The sequence below is a fragment of the Cololabis saira genome, chromosome 9, assembly GCF_033807715.1.
Source record: "Cololabis saira isolate AMF1-May2022 chromosome 9, fColSai1.1, whole genome shotgun sequence".
Lineage (NCBI taxonomy): Eukaryota > Metazoa > Chordata > Actinopteri > Beloniformes > Belonidae > Cololabis > Cololabis saira.
The window spans coordinates 30,714,615-30,729,252 of NC_084595.1; the positions used below are offsets into that span (position 1 = coordinate 30,714,615).

Sequence of the window (14,638 nt, forward strand, 5' to 3'; positions counted from 1 at the left end):
CTAAACTCCTCTTCATGTACATCATTAATTTAAATTTTTAGGGTTCTAGGCAGCTTTTTGGAGTTGCTGACTGTGGGCCACAGTTGGAGTCAGATATTTATCAAACTTTGAAATATGTCTCTCTTGTGCATTCCTCATGATGAATGTGGACGAGGCATAGACCTAACAAGAAGATTAAGGTCTGAGACCTTGTTAAGTTATCCCAGAGCGCAAACTCCTTGTGGTGGCGAAACATTGTGTCTTCCCCCAAGTAAAATTTTATAAAGTATAAATATTACTCTAAACCTCATTAGTATGTTAAAGAGGGTGAAAATTGAATGGAGAAAAATACAAATGTGTTTACCATCAATGGTGCATATCAACGCCTTGCAGAAGTGTTAAATCTGGGACTGCTATAGCTGACTTTTAGTCAGTCTTGCTTTAGTCTGCTCAGAGTCTATAAATGTGGTGATCTGATTTTCAGCATACAAAGTCACATGGTACAAGTGTGACGGTAAATGGGCAGATGTGAACATTTGTTGGTGCCCTTAGGATCTTGTTAGGATCAAAGTCCGTGGTGATTACCTTTTGTGTGTCTGCTCGTCTCGGCGCTAATAAAAGGCAGACCAATGCAGGTGCATGAGAGCATGCAGGCTTAGTCGAAGCTTATCATTAGACCACTTTAGAGCTGTGCTGCCCTTTTCTGCCACCACAGGGAGCAATTGATGAATAAAGAGTGGGGAGTGGTCAGAGGAAGGGGGAGGGCTGGAGGTGGTGTGTGATGTTCAGATAATTACACCCTTGGATATGTGATGTCTACACTAACCAAAATGTGTAGGTCCGTAGAACTTTTGTGTTTTTCTTATTTATAGGTTTCATAAACTATAAATTGCTTAACATTATATTAAAAACAAATAAACCTGTTTCTCAGAATTTCTAACTTTAATCGTTAAATTCAAAAATAGTTTTTATCACTTTATTGTATATAACCAGTTCTTTTTTTAGGTAGGAAGAATTATTCAGTTATTTTTAAGGCAGTTTGATACATTTATATATGTAAACACTGACATTTTTATACTAATACTAATAATTTTACTTGGTCCGTGAGAGGAAAAGCTTAAAAACATGCAATTGTCATTTAATAAAGGGCAAATGAACTGGGTTTGTATTTTGTTTTTCTAATTTGACTGGTTTTAATTTCTGGAGATGAGAAACTCATGCTTGTCTCAGGCTGAGTAATGGTTCCCCTCGGCTTCTCTGTAGAACGCTGCTTCACTTCAAGGATCTTGCAAACGTTCATTAATGCACAGCTTTCTTAAGGCCCCACTACAGCATTTCAATCAGACTGAGGTCTGGACCTTTTACTGGGCCGTTCCAAAACCTTGATGTTTTCTGCTCTGACAGAGTTTTGTTGGCATGGTTAATGATCTTGTGGAGCGTGGAGCCCAGTTTCAGTGAAGCTTTTGGCTCTTGACCAGATGGCGTCACATTTGATTGTAGAATACTTTGATATTTCCACGATTTCTAGTTGCCCAACTTTGGAGGTTGCAAAACAACCCCAAATCATCCCTCCACCATTGTGCTTGACAGTTGTTACGAGGCGATTCATGCTTATTTGTTGTACGTGACTTCTACCAAACATGGCGCCGTGCGTTCCCACTCGTCAGTCCAAAGGACATTGTTCCAGAAGTGGTTTTTTTTTTGCTCTCTTTTGGGGGTTTGTTTGGATAAAACGGTTTAGAAAGAAGAAGCTTTTTCACGGAAATCCAATCATACATTCTTGTGCACTTATTTTTCTAATAGTGCTGTCATGAACTTACCATTAAGTATTGTAGCTCGTGGGTTTCTGTCTGACCTTGGGAGTTATCTTACTGACATCCATTAACGTCCATTGACAAAATGGAAAAATCTTTTAATTATGTCATGATATGTTTAAAAAAAAAAAGAAAAAAGAAGCTTCCTTTCCCACAAGACTGAGGTGTCACTTTCAGTGTAACTGCTGTAGTGACTTCAACTGAATTCCTTTGCTTCCTGATCAGCTGTTCAGAGGAATCAGATGTTTAAAAAAAAATAATAGTACTGACAAAGCTTGTTGCTGGTTCTTGCAGTCTGAGACAAATGTGTGTGTCACAGAGAGAAAATGTTTTAAAGCATCTGAGCTGCATCTGAAACATCTGCTCTCTGAACGTCTGTCCAGATTTTCCCACCATCTTTTAGATTACAGCGTAGCATGCTTGGTGGCTTTGCCGTGTAATTACAGAGGTTGAAGTCGTTGGACCACTGATACACCTCTGACTGAGCAGATAGGGAAACGGTTGAATTGCTGTGTGTGTGTGTGGGGGGGGCTCTTTATACAAACAGAAGGGGCGCTAGCTTGTGCTTAAAAACATCACGCAGATGTTCAGAATCAGCCGCGAGACGACGCCTTCGCTGTGTCCTCTCACAAATACACACCAGTTCAACTCCTTTATTAACTCCATCGCATAATGGAAGACCACTTTTACTTTAACAGAGAAACGGACCTTAAGACACATCCGTCACCTATAAAATAGCAGTTATAATCCAATTTAAATAGCTTTTGGCACAAGTTTGTGCCAACAGTGTGGTCAAGAAGAAGTAGTTTAAAGCTCCTATTTAGCGGCGTCCTTGGGGTTACAATACTGTAATTTTGAAAATGCTTTACTAGTTAAGCAATCATATCAGTATAGCAGTGAAAGCAGGTGTTGAAGTTCCAGGACAAACGCAGGGCGGTGTGTGCTTTCACACATGGATTATGTGTCTCACACGTGCCATATGTGTTTCTTGGCAGAAAATTCTGCAGTGTGCAGAGGCTTAAGTGTGTATGCGTGTGTGTGTTTTTGTCTGGACGATAGGAGCCTCTGGCTAAAAAGAGGGGGTGATGAGGGTCTGTGAAGTTATCCAGCAGATGTTGACCTGCACGCACACAACCAGGCCCCTTCTATCCCCACATCTGTATTTCTGAACTCATTAAGTTATGTCGCTACACCACATGTGATAATTTTTCTGCTTTGATTTAATTAAACTAGAGCTTCGTTTACTACGGTAATAGTTCACACTATATGTTGTCATAATTTGAACCTCTACGCATGCCATCTAGCTGTGGCTTAGGGCTATTCAATCATGCAAAATGCGGTCAATTTAATCTTCATAATCATGCTGTCCAAGTGGACATTAGAGGAACCTACAAATGCACTGTTTTTTTTACTCTTTGTGATGCTCTGTCTCACCCAGTCTCCCTCGTCTCCTTTGTAATCACCTCTCGATGCAGGATGTGCGTCTCTGAGTGCCCCAGCGGCTTTTTCCGTGATGACAGGAAGCGCTGCAAGAAGTGCTCTTCCTCGTGCGAGACCTGTGTCGGTAGTCGCAGTGACCAGTGCACCACGTGCAGGAGTGGGTTCCACCTCAACGAGGGCTCCAACACCTGCGTCGCCAGCTGTGCTGATGGCTTCTACCTCGACAGCGGTACGTTTTGCTGCAAAGTTGGCTTTGCAGTACAAGAGTAGGTAACAATCCTCTAAGGAAACGAACACACACAGTGGAACGTAATTCAGTCGCTTCTTTGAGTTTGATAAAGAACCCCCTGACTTTTGTTTTCTTAAAATATAACAAACATGTAAACTTAGTTAAATGTGAGTCATGGGCCTTCTCCAGCATACTGTACCCAAAGGTAAACAATGACTTTCTGTCGTCATAAGTTACTTTGCTGTCCATTAATAAACTAAGTCCTGAAATGTAGTGCAAGGTGAAGAAAGTTCTCAGCAAATGGGAAAAACTACTAGACTTTTCAAAACATCTGCCTGCCACCTGCTGAGCAAAAATTAACCAGCAAAACGACTTTCACCCTCCACCTCAGAATGATGCCTTTGTATCCTTGATGTAATGTCTAGCCACTTGTTTATGTTCATGCAACTGCTGACTCGAACAGGAGTGAAACGTCTGCGCTAGTGAGCAGTTTTTTTTTGTTCCCCAAATTAAAGAGAAGGGAGACCTTAAGCAAAACAGATCTCCAAGCTGATTGTTTTTGGATTATGTTAAAGATAATTTTTCTTTTTCTTTTTTTTTCTATTTTGAGTTAACCACTGGCTTATAATAAACACAGTCGCGCAGCGTTATCCATATACAGTATATACTTATATATCTGACTTGTGCTCAAGATGTGTGTCAGTATGGGTGAAATAAGAGCACGATCAGGAGACTGAAACTATGTATATCTTATAATTATGTGTATATATTTGTGGCCAAGTTAGTGTATGTGCTGGCAGTCTTTTTGCAGCAGATCTGAGGTGATAGGATCCAGCTTCAATCATAATATTTCAACAGACTATGCCAGAGTAGATACTTTTTCTCTTTGAAATGTCAGTACAACTTAGTTTTCTTTTGGTTTTAAATAAGCAAACTAGTTTATTTATTTTTTTATCTGAAGGCAAAAAGAGACAAGTTCCCATCTCCATTCATCACACTTAATCATCATTTCATTCATTCTGCTCAAAGTAAACTTTGACTGAGATGCGAAAGCTATGGAAAGCATCTGGAATGTATTAGCGATATTTTACATTAAAATTGAAATGATAAACACTGTTTCATGCCCTTGAAAGCATTTTAACCAGAATTGTTTTATTGGTTACATCAGTTATCAGTTTATTTCTTCCTTACCTTGTGATCAGTGTTTTAAACTGTATACAAGTTTTTTTAATAATACGTTTTGTGTGACCAGCTGTTTCGTAGTCAAGTAAATCGGACATATAATATGACATAAAATAGAGAAATGTAGAGATTTAGAAAAGTATATTTACTGTCAACACCCTCATCCACTCTACAGGGATTTTGAGATTCCTAGAAGTCCAACCAGATTTAGTCAGTCTCCACCTCATCCACTTACCACTGATCGTATCACAAACTCCAGTCAAAACATGTCCTTGTTTTCTGGAAATGTAGAGACAACATTTTTCATTTTTAATTGCAGTCAACCTGTTAAAGTGATGAAACGTACTCGAGTATATTTCAGGCAGTTTAATTTGCTGCTGAAGGCAGCATTGCCCTTGTGCGCTGGATCAAACCGTGTCATTGCCTTTAGTTTGCCTTTTGAAAATACTCATCCACAACCCAGTTTCTAAAAAAAGACATGTGGCTGGTGAAATGTGAATAAAAGCAGAACGTGCAATGGGTTTTCTTCTTTCTTCTCTGAATACTTAACTCATAGTTCTTGTTCAGACTCTTCATCCTTTTTCTGTGTTTGACAGATTCCAACATTTGCCGGAGATGTCAAGAGAATTGTAAGAGGTGTACGGCCTCCAACATCTGCGCAGAATGTAAACCTGGGATGAGGTAAGCTTTCCAGGGTCACTGATCTGAGCTTATTTTACTGTCTTGCCAAGAACTATCCTACGAGGCTTGGATGGTAAGATCCATTATTTTGTATTTGTAACTTTCCAAAGTGGACAGCCTGACATTTATGCTCACCTGTGTGGGGATGAGAAAGGTTGTCATAGTAAGACTCCACATTTTAAATGTTGTCAAGATCAGCTCGAACCAAATTAAGGAATAGACTTCTTTCCAGAGTACCTTCATTACAATTCTCTACTCTTAAGTTCTGTTTGTGCCTCTCCCTTCGACACATTGAAAGGGACAAGTGCCAAACTACAAATTCAATGATCATTAACTCTTCTGCAAGTTTACCTTAATGTCCCTTAGAGTTTTGGACCTGTTGGCTCATAAACATCCATTATCGATACCCAGTTATTTCAGTTATGGGTCACAGGGATCTGCTGGCCTATCCCAGGTCTCTTTTAAGCTAAAGTCTGCGATACACCCCAGACATGTCCCAGTCATGGCAATGTTCATATACAGTTTGCCCAAATTTTCGCTCTATCTTGCCATCATTTAACACATTTTTTTAAGCATGGTGTCCATGTCCACTTTGGGGACATGTACTTTGAAAAGTCTTGAGTATTGAATGTCAGTTTTGTGGTTTCAAGAAAAAAATGCAACACTGTAAGAATACAGTGCTGCTAATTTAAACCAGCATTAACAGTAGGTTAAATTGTGGCTTAGATTTGTAGCATGAACCAGTGAAACCAGGGTTTCTCAAAGGTTTTCCTCTTGGGAGCCTAAACTGAGTGAAGTGAGACGCATCCCATGACCAAACTTATTAAAGCCTACATAAACTCATCATGTGGAGATCTACAAAAAGGAGATGTGTTGTGGGTTGCAGTGCTTACTTTGAAGAACCTCTGATCTAAACCCCAAAATGTTAGACATGTTTCAGCCATTTTCTTTTCTTTTTTTTTTTTTTTGGGACTACCTCCATTATACATGACCTGGGAGAGGATAGGGGTTTTTAAAGTGCTGCGGTTCCCTGAAGGTCTTGAAGGAAACACTTGAAGCGTTTAAAACATTTTGCAGTCTTGAACCCTGTTTTAAGTGTTCAGTGTAGCCAGAGGTGGAGGTGGGGACACTTGAAGGCCATAATTTCCTCTGAACGCCTTTATGATCACAGTTAGACACATTCTCTCTCTCTCTCTCTCTCTCTCTCTTTCTCTCTGTGTCTCTGTCTCCGTCTCTCTGTCTCTCTCTCATACTCACACACACCCATACACACACATGCACGCGCTCAGCCTCCCTTCTCCCGTCTAGCCCAGCATTAATGCTCTGTTAGGAGCCAAGGAGGAAGAGGGGACCAGATTGTTTCTGGGAAACCTTAGCTAACGCACTCCAGCTGTTTTTCAGCTCAGCGCAGTGAGTTCACTAACCTGTCCTCGCTATGACTTCACAGAGCTGACTTCAACCTCCTGCCTCATAACTGACTTCTCTCCATATGTCTGGAAACTCCAAGCTCGGTGTATTATGTCAAAATTACAGATACTGTTCACAGAATGATAGTTATCCTGTAAGTTAGTATGAGTATGAAGTGAAGACTAGGTGTTGCGAACACCACTCAGGGGACAATGACACTAGTTTTACAGGTGCTTGTCCCTTTTTTCAGCTTTTCTTTTTGAAAGCATTGTTTAGAGAATCATCAACATCACCTGTGTAAGGCCTGCTACTTAGTAGTAACTAACGACTGAGTGGTTTGGGGTTTTAGAAGAATGTTTTTAATGACGAAATTAAACTGCATTGTGTCATTTTTGTAGTCTTCAAGGAAACAAATGTCAGATGACCTGTCACCCGGGGACTTACTACAATGGCCACAGACGGGCCTGTGAGCCCTGTCATCGGGCTTGTGCAACCTGCGCAGGTAGTCACGAGAATACTAACAACAAACTACTTTTACCGATGCATGACTAGATGTAAATGAAATGAATATTTTCTCTTGGTGATGTAAAGTAATACTGACATCTTTATTTGTCTTAGGCACGGGTATAGAGGCATGCACCAAGTGTGCAGACGGCTACTTACTCGAAGACTGGAGGTGTGTGTCAACATGCAGCTCTGGCTACTACCTGTCAGAACAGACCTCAGACAATGGGCATGTGCAGAGGTCCTGCAAGAAGTGAGTAAGCACACCCGCAAAGACACCTACACAAAACGGTAAAAAGGGAGAGCAAAACCTCTACCAAGGAAAATGAGGTCATGCCCTTTGCTTTAAAATGCAGTTGAGACTTTTCAAATGATGACTTTGCATTGCATTTCCCAGTTTCTGGTTTCCTAGGAAGTTGATTTCCCAATCCTCTTTTAGTCGCGCACACTTGAATGAGTCAGCAGCTGAACATGTCGGTGTCATGTCTGAATGAAAACCTCAGTGCCTTCTGAACACTTCGTGATCGCAATCTGACTAGGTTGAATTTACTAACATGAAGTTATCGTGCTCAACACGGCACAAGTCTGAACTCCCGCATGCACACTAGCAGACAGGAACATGCTGCAGCGGCGAGCTATTTGGCAAATGATCAGCTGTTGTAAGGAATCTTGACAGAAATAACGAGAAACAAACCCAAGCTGTCTAAAGTTTCCCTCCATATTTTTACTCGGGTACTTGGCTGCAGACCAAGATGTTTCTATTGTGGCGCTTGAGAGACGGATGAGAGAAAACGTTTTTCAAGTGTTTGAACTGCGACTCTATTTTCAACACAATGCCGTTGGCTTGTTAGCGTGGTATGAATTTAACGCAAAATGACATTTCGTTAAAGCTGGAATTATTTTAGGGCCTGCAAGACTTTTTGTGTGGTTGTGCAGCTTTACATCTGACAAACAGGAATGTCGCTGGAGACGTTATGTCCTCAGGTGATACTTTTTTTTATTTTTGTTGTTTTAAGTAGATGGCAACTGTGCCTTTTAATGGAGTACGATTGAACCCCAACAGGGGTCTTTGGTTTTCAGATACCGCTGCTGTGTTTGACATCACCGCGCAAACACAGCACACTACCGGTAATAAAAGACTTGTCATTGTTGTGAGAAATGTTGCTTTGAGAAAACTGGGTCTTGCGGAAGAGTTGAGCTTTAAATCTCATTGAATTCACTCTCTAGTCTCCGTGGACACTGTGGTTCTTCCTCATTTTATTTATTTATTTATTATTTTAAATTTATTTAAATGTATTTATTTATTTATATTATTATATTTTTTCAATAGTCACGTCTGGATGAAACCATGATGAGGAACATTAACACAAAAGTGACCAATGACCGAATCCCATATTCAGATTGATGAAGTCATAATCATGTTTACGACACATAGCTGACCAGATTCGGGCCATTCTCAGTGTGCTCCATGCATGTCTAAATATTTCTTCTAAAACCTCCAAATCACTGATATTTATTTCACGTCTTTATCAGAAGACTTTTGGAGTAAGCTCAAAATTGGAATATCCAGTCACAGTGTGCTGATGGGAGACCAGTGTGAATTTCACAATGATAGTGGAGTATTTACGAGTACATAGGAGTGTAGATGCTGCAAACTATAATCAAAAAAACATTTCTGTCAGTTGGAGTTACTACTAAAGGAACTCGACTTTCACACCGTCACAGATGCAGATTGTTGCAGACATGGTTGTTGTGGTTGAGTTTTTCCCACAGACTGCTCCGTTACGTCACGAGACACTAATACTAACCTGCATGAGGGGAAAGTGATGAAAAGAACATGTAAATAATGATAACATTTTTCTGGCGCTTGATGACTAGTTTGGGAAAGTTTGACTGCGATAGAAGACAGAGTCAAACATCTGTCTGCTTCTTTTCTCGTTCCTTGTGATGCCTTACTCGTACTTCACACTCGATTGTTGCCAACGCTGGACCCATCTCTCTTCTTGATTCTTTTATTTTATTTTCCTGCAGAAATTGAAATTAAATTATTAAAACTATTACAGGATAGTTTAATTTGATTTGTTGCCCAGTTTTCTCTCACACCACAAAAACAAGTGTCAAAAACGTTAACTGTAGCTGGAAATTATGAGAATTGATTCACTTTTAAAGATAATTTTAAATTATCTGCCCATATTGAATATATTTAGGTAAGAGCAAGACATTGTTTTGTTTTTGTTATTAATGATACTAACATTGATCTTTATTCTCAGTTCTCTTTGCTCTTTTCTGCAGCTCACAATGTGTTGCACAGGATGAACTGAAAATATATAAATACAAATGTTCAAAGAGTATTAGTTTAAAGGTGACCTATTATGGCATTTAATGTATATTTTAAACAGGCCTTGAATGTCTTAAAAACAATCTAAAGCTTGTTTTTTCTACATAAATCATAAATCCAGCCTGTGGGCCCTGTCACTAGTTTTACCGCTTCTAACCTCTTTTTCTGCGCCTCATTTTTAGGGAAGGGGGGGGTATGATAATGAGGTTCAGTGCTGATTGGCTCCCTGAATGACGTGTAGCAGGGGAGGAGCATAAAGCTCGCTCCGCCAGAGCAGCCCGAGCCTGTAAATTATCACAACACTGAATTTTCACAAATGGAAACTTTATTGTTAAAAAAATAAAATATGAGTTGTATATAAATAACATTTATGCACTATTTCAGCCGGATCTGCCCGGCGGATGCTGAACGCTGGCCGCGGAGCCACGCCGGGCACCCGGCATGGCTCCGCGGCGCATCGCCCGTTACCGGGGATCGAACCGACAGATTTCGCTGAAAATCTCGTAGGGTGAAGCTAGTCCTGCCTGGGACAGACCCCCGAGGACCCAGCTCCCAAACCACCCGGGAACCTGGATGATTCAACCCGGATCCGCTGCGCCGCGGCGCCGCGTCCGACTGGCTCAATGAAAGGACCGCTCCAGGCTGCGGAGAGAGCTGGTTGTGGGCGTGGTTTCAGCAGCGGAGGCTGAACCTATGGAAATCTGCTCCTGTCGTTACGTAACGACGGGAGCAGATTCTAATGGGCTCAAAAAAAACCACGTGACACTGGGGGACTCTGGCCGGCGGGGGTCAGAGAGCTTGCAGAAATTCATGGTATTTTGTCTCCCCTGTGCTGGCAGGGTGAGGGGAGACCACTTTATATATGTTAAAACAAGAAAAAACGTGTTTTTCATAATAGGTCACCTTTAAGGATGATTATTCAGGATGTTTCGCTTTTTTTTGTTGTTGTCTATTTCGGAAAGTAAATGAAGTAAGATATCCATGTGTTTAGTGCAGCTTTGACCAGTATGTAATTTTCCGACTGTGACAGGTGTGACAATAGCTGCTACGAGTGCTTGGGGCCCGGGGAGAGAAACTGCAGCAACTGCGTCAGTGGTTACAATCTGGAGGGAGGAGCCTGCGTGGTCAGCACCATCTGCAAAGATGGTGAGTTGTCAGCCTTCTTAATTATTGCTTTTAACTGTGGATGTTTCATTCTTGCATCTAAATAGACATGCATAGTTGAGATCCATGCTGTTGGGATGTGCATGTAACTAAAGAGATTTTCAAATAATGGAGCAGAGTTAAATCAAAGACTCTTAAATGTTTTGTGTCCAGGACAGTTTAAATTGATTACAGATACAGATCCCACAGGCGAGAGAAAGGAATGTGCAACTTTGTTTTATGGTTGTTTTTTTTTTTTACCCTTCTAATTTTTTTTTTTTGCTTAACACTAACATCAAATTAAACCACTCGCTGTTGTAGCTGCAAAGCAGGAAGGCAGTCTGTCGTCGCTCCTAGTGTTTTCTGCTTCTTATTGCAGTGTACGCTTTATTCATGGTCTGCATTTTACTAATAGACAATCTTTCAGCAACTATACGCTCACATATTGTTTTTATTATTCTAACATAAATCCACTTTTTGGTTTGTTTTTACTGTTAACTGTCGTTCCACAATGGCTGAAAGGCTTCTTGATAACATCTACTTTATTATTCTTCATTTTTTTCCCCTCTTAAAACAGTTTTTCTGATTTGTTCTTTTTTTTTCTATAGTTGAACACTTTTCTGTTATCTATGCTTCATGGTGTGGTCTTTCTTTTCTGCAGCTGTGCATGTTTGCTTTGCATGTTTATTAACCAGCTGTTGTGATGATATGACTTTGGCTTTCGGCTACAGGCTGTCATTTTACTGCTGTAGACCTTCTAGGTTCCATGAACTTACGGCTATGTAATGCCATTAAACCTGAGAGAAAAGACATTTAGTGCACGACCTCTTTAACGAGAGTAGCTCATCTTAAAGCAACCTCTGCCTGTTTCCCATTTTCATAAACTGAAGTTCTTGTATTGGTGAGGATTAAATTAGTAGCTGCTGTAAATGCTCGTTTATGGGTTGTACAGACTCATATTACAAGTTTTTGTTGTCCAAAATGATACCAAGTTGTAAATTGCAAAAGTCTTCAGTTTACTAATTGTGTGACATTTGTTTTTTTCCCTCTCTCTGTCTCTCTCTCTCTCTCTTGTTTTTTTTTCTCCCAAATCTTTCTTTTCTTGTTTTCTCCTGACATGGATCCAATCACTCCGTGGGACAACAATCATTTTCCACCTCGATGAACATCATCTATGATTGGATCAAAAACACTCTTCTTCTCACCTGAACCTCTCCTGACCAATCATGCGGTTCTGCCTGTCAACTATTGCTAATGGTTCTCTTGTGTGTGCGTGTCTGTGTGTGTGTGTAAATGATCAACCTTAAACCCCACCCCACCCCCGTCCTCACACATATACACACACACACACACACTCCCTGTATCTCTTCTTCCTGGTCTGTGGAAAGCAAATGAAGAATCTTGGGCAGAAGGCAGTTTCTGTGTGCTTGTTAAAAAGAACAATCTCTGCCAGAGGAGAGTTCTGCAGCAACTGTGCTGCAGAACGTGCTCACAAAAGGGGTGACGGGACGTTGTCACTGGGCCAAAAGGGAGTCCAAGGGGGGACGTGGGGGCACAGGGGGCACCCCTCCTTCTCAAACCTCCTGCCTGCGCATTCACAGTCACATAATTTATAAGAAAATCTGTGCCTCGTAAAGGGACTGCATCGGAGGTGCGATGACAGAACTACAACAAACCTACCTTTTTTCTGTACTGGGACACACACACACATGGTCAGGGTGTAAAATGACTGGGACTTACTTCAAGAACAAATGAGCAAACGAAAACAAACGTGAAAACAAACAAAAGAGTAAAAGTGTCGGTATTTTGTGACCAAAGCATTGATGCCAAAATAATTGAATCTTCTTTTTTGTTGCCAGTATGCAAAGCATAGCTAAAAACAGTTTAAAATAGGAGCCCCTCAGCCTGTGAATCTCTGAATACGTCTGTGTGCATTTTTGTTTTGGCTTCTCTTCCTCCTTTCTTTCCAGTGTTAACGATAAACAGATGGAAAGCGAACATACAGTAGGAAAGGCCACGGTTTTCTGCCTGTAAATATATGTCAAAGGAGAAAAAAAATCGCTCACTCAGTAATGTGAAAACGATGCATGTCTGGGCTGACTTTAGGGGAGAAAAGACAAATTCACACTTTTATATATGCTACACACACCATGTTGAGATGCATATATACCACACACATGCACTTATTAACCTGAATGCAGATGCATCAATCAGAAACAGACCTTACTCTATCACCATATGCCAAGACTAATGCCCGCTACGGACCAGAATCACCTCATTTCATTTCCTTAAAACATGAACCTGCCGTTTGAATAGTGTGTTTGTCTTTATTGGTGGGTCTAGGAGAATGCCATTAATTCTTGATGTAAGCCCAGACAGCATTGATTTGTTCAAGAAGTCCTACAGCATGAGTCAATAATCATTCCTTCCAGAGCATTTTGCAGGGAGGGAAGCTCTGCAGAAAGTTATAATGAAATCGTGGTACTGGGGATGTACCGATGCCAACCTTTTTTTCATGAAGACTCTCAACATGAAACTTTGGCCTCAAACTGGCTATTCTTTAAATTCATTACAGTGACTTAACAATTTAAGGCTTTGTTGGATCAAGAAAGTGAAATATAATTCCGAATTGTTACAGGGATCTGAAATTCTTTTATATGTTGGCTTAATTTTTCCACAGGCCATATATTACCCCACTGAAGGGAACTTTGTCCAGGAATGGTATTTTATCTGTATCGGTGCATCCCTACATGTTTAATAAAGTAGAGTTTTAGAAGTTTCTGCCCTCATCATTCCATTTCAATGACAATGCATATCAACTGAAGGACCCTGCTACACTTTTAGACCCAGAAGGTCAACAATTGGCACAGAAAATGTTGTCAATTTTTATCTGCAAGTAAAGGTCACTGACAGACAGACGGACAGCAAACACTATTCAACTTTTTTTTTTTCTTTTAAATTCTGAAATGTTTAAATTTCAGAATTGGGAATTGTCCAAATTCATATTTAGAGAGACATTAGATGAAACTTGAGTCTTTTTGAAGGTAAAACAAAGCTTTTATTTTATTGTATTTGTCTCCCCTACGACAGAACCGGATAAGATTTCTCAGAAATACAATTCACGTAGTGCCAAAATGGAGTTTCTCTTTCTGTCTGTTACTGAACTTTACCTGATGGAGCTCAAACAGGTGCTGGCCTCATAAAGAATGGCCAAAAAAAAAAGAAAGAAAAAAAGTTTTACTTTGTGGGTTTTTATGCCTGCAGCTTGAGCATTTACAGTATTAGATGAATTGTTGTACTGTCAACTGGTTATGGTTCTTGATTTGTAATAAAGATTGATGAATCCCCTGTTTTGGTTAACAAAAACTTAATCTTGGTCATTGTTTAAGATGACTTGTGTCTGTGTGTGATAGTAGAGATACACACACCTCGTATAAAGCTGTTTTTATTGTGTGCTTGTGACATATCTGTGACAATGCATTATTAATGTTACTCAAAGTCCTAGTTTTGAAAATCTTTTTTTTTTTTTTACTTAAATGTTCTTATTAAAATGTTTAATCTGTTCATGTTTTTGTTGTCTTTTTAGTTCTCATTAATCACATTTAAATTGTGTTGATTAGAAACTATTTCATTCATTAGCATTTTTGTTAATTACTTTTTTTACTTTCCAAAACATCAGATCCTTTTTTTTTTACCCTCTATTGAGTTTTGTTATAAAAACCCATGAGTCTTCCAGCATTTTATTCATTTAATCAAAGCAATCTTTCAAATGCCCCAAGCAGAACAATTAAAGTCAGAGTCGGTAGAGGATTAAAAACAGAAACGCGAAGCTTGTTGTTGTTTTTATTATAGATACAAGTTACTTTTGCTTTAGAGTCATGAGAAAACTGGATGAAGGTGAGTTAAGGATTTATTCTCTAC

General features: G+C 39.9%; 1 protein-coding gene across 3 annotated transcripts in view; it reads left to right on the forward strand.

Moving 5' to 3' along the window:
* Positions 1–14,281, forward strand: part of pcsk5b (proprotein convertase subtilisin/kexin type 5b) — a 59,050-nt gene extending 44,769 nt beyond the window's left edge. Inside the window, exons 16-21 of one of the 3 annotated variants that reach the window (XM_061729235.1) lie at positions 3,269–3,462; positions 5,241–5,325; positions 7,131–7,234; positions 7,351–7,489; positions 10,605–10,720; positions 12,106–14,281. In XM_061729235.1, coding sequence (XP_061585219.1) covers positions 3,269–3,462; positions 5,241–5,325; positions 7,131–7,234; positions 7,351–7,489; positions 10,605–10,720; positions 12,106–12,221 — 754 coding nt within the window. In that variant the 3' untranslated portion in view covers positions 12,222–14,281. Of the gene's footprint in view, positions 1–2,852; positions 3,185–3,268; positions 3,463–5,240; positions 5,326–7,130; positions 7,235–7,350; positions 7,490–10,604; positions 10,721–12,105 lie in introns of those variants that run through there. The other 2 variants (XM_061729236.1, XM_061729237.1) reach the window with 2 other exon arrangements.
* Positions 14,282–14,638: the final 357 nt, after the last annotated feature.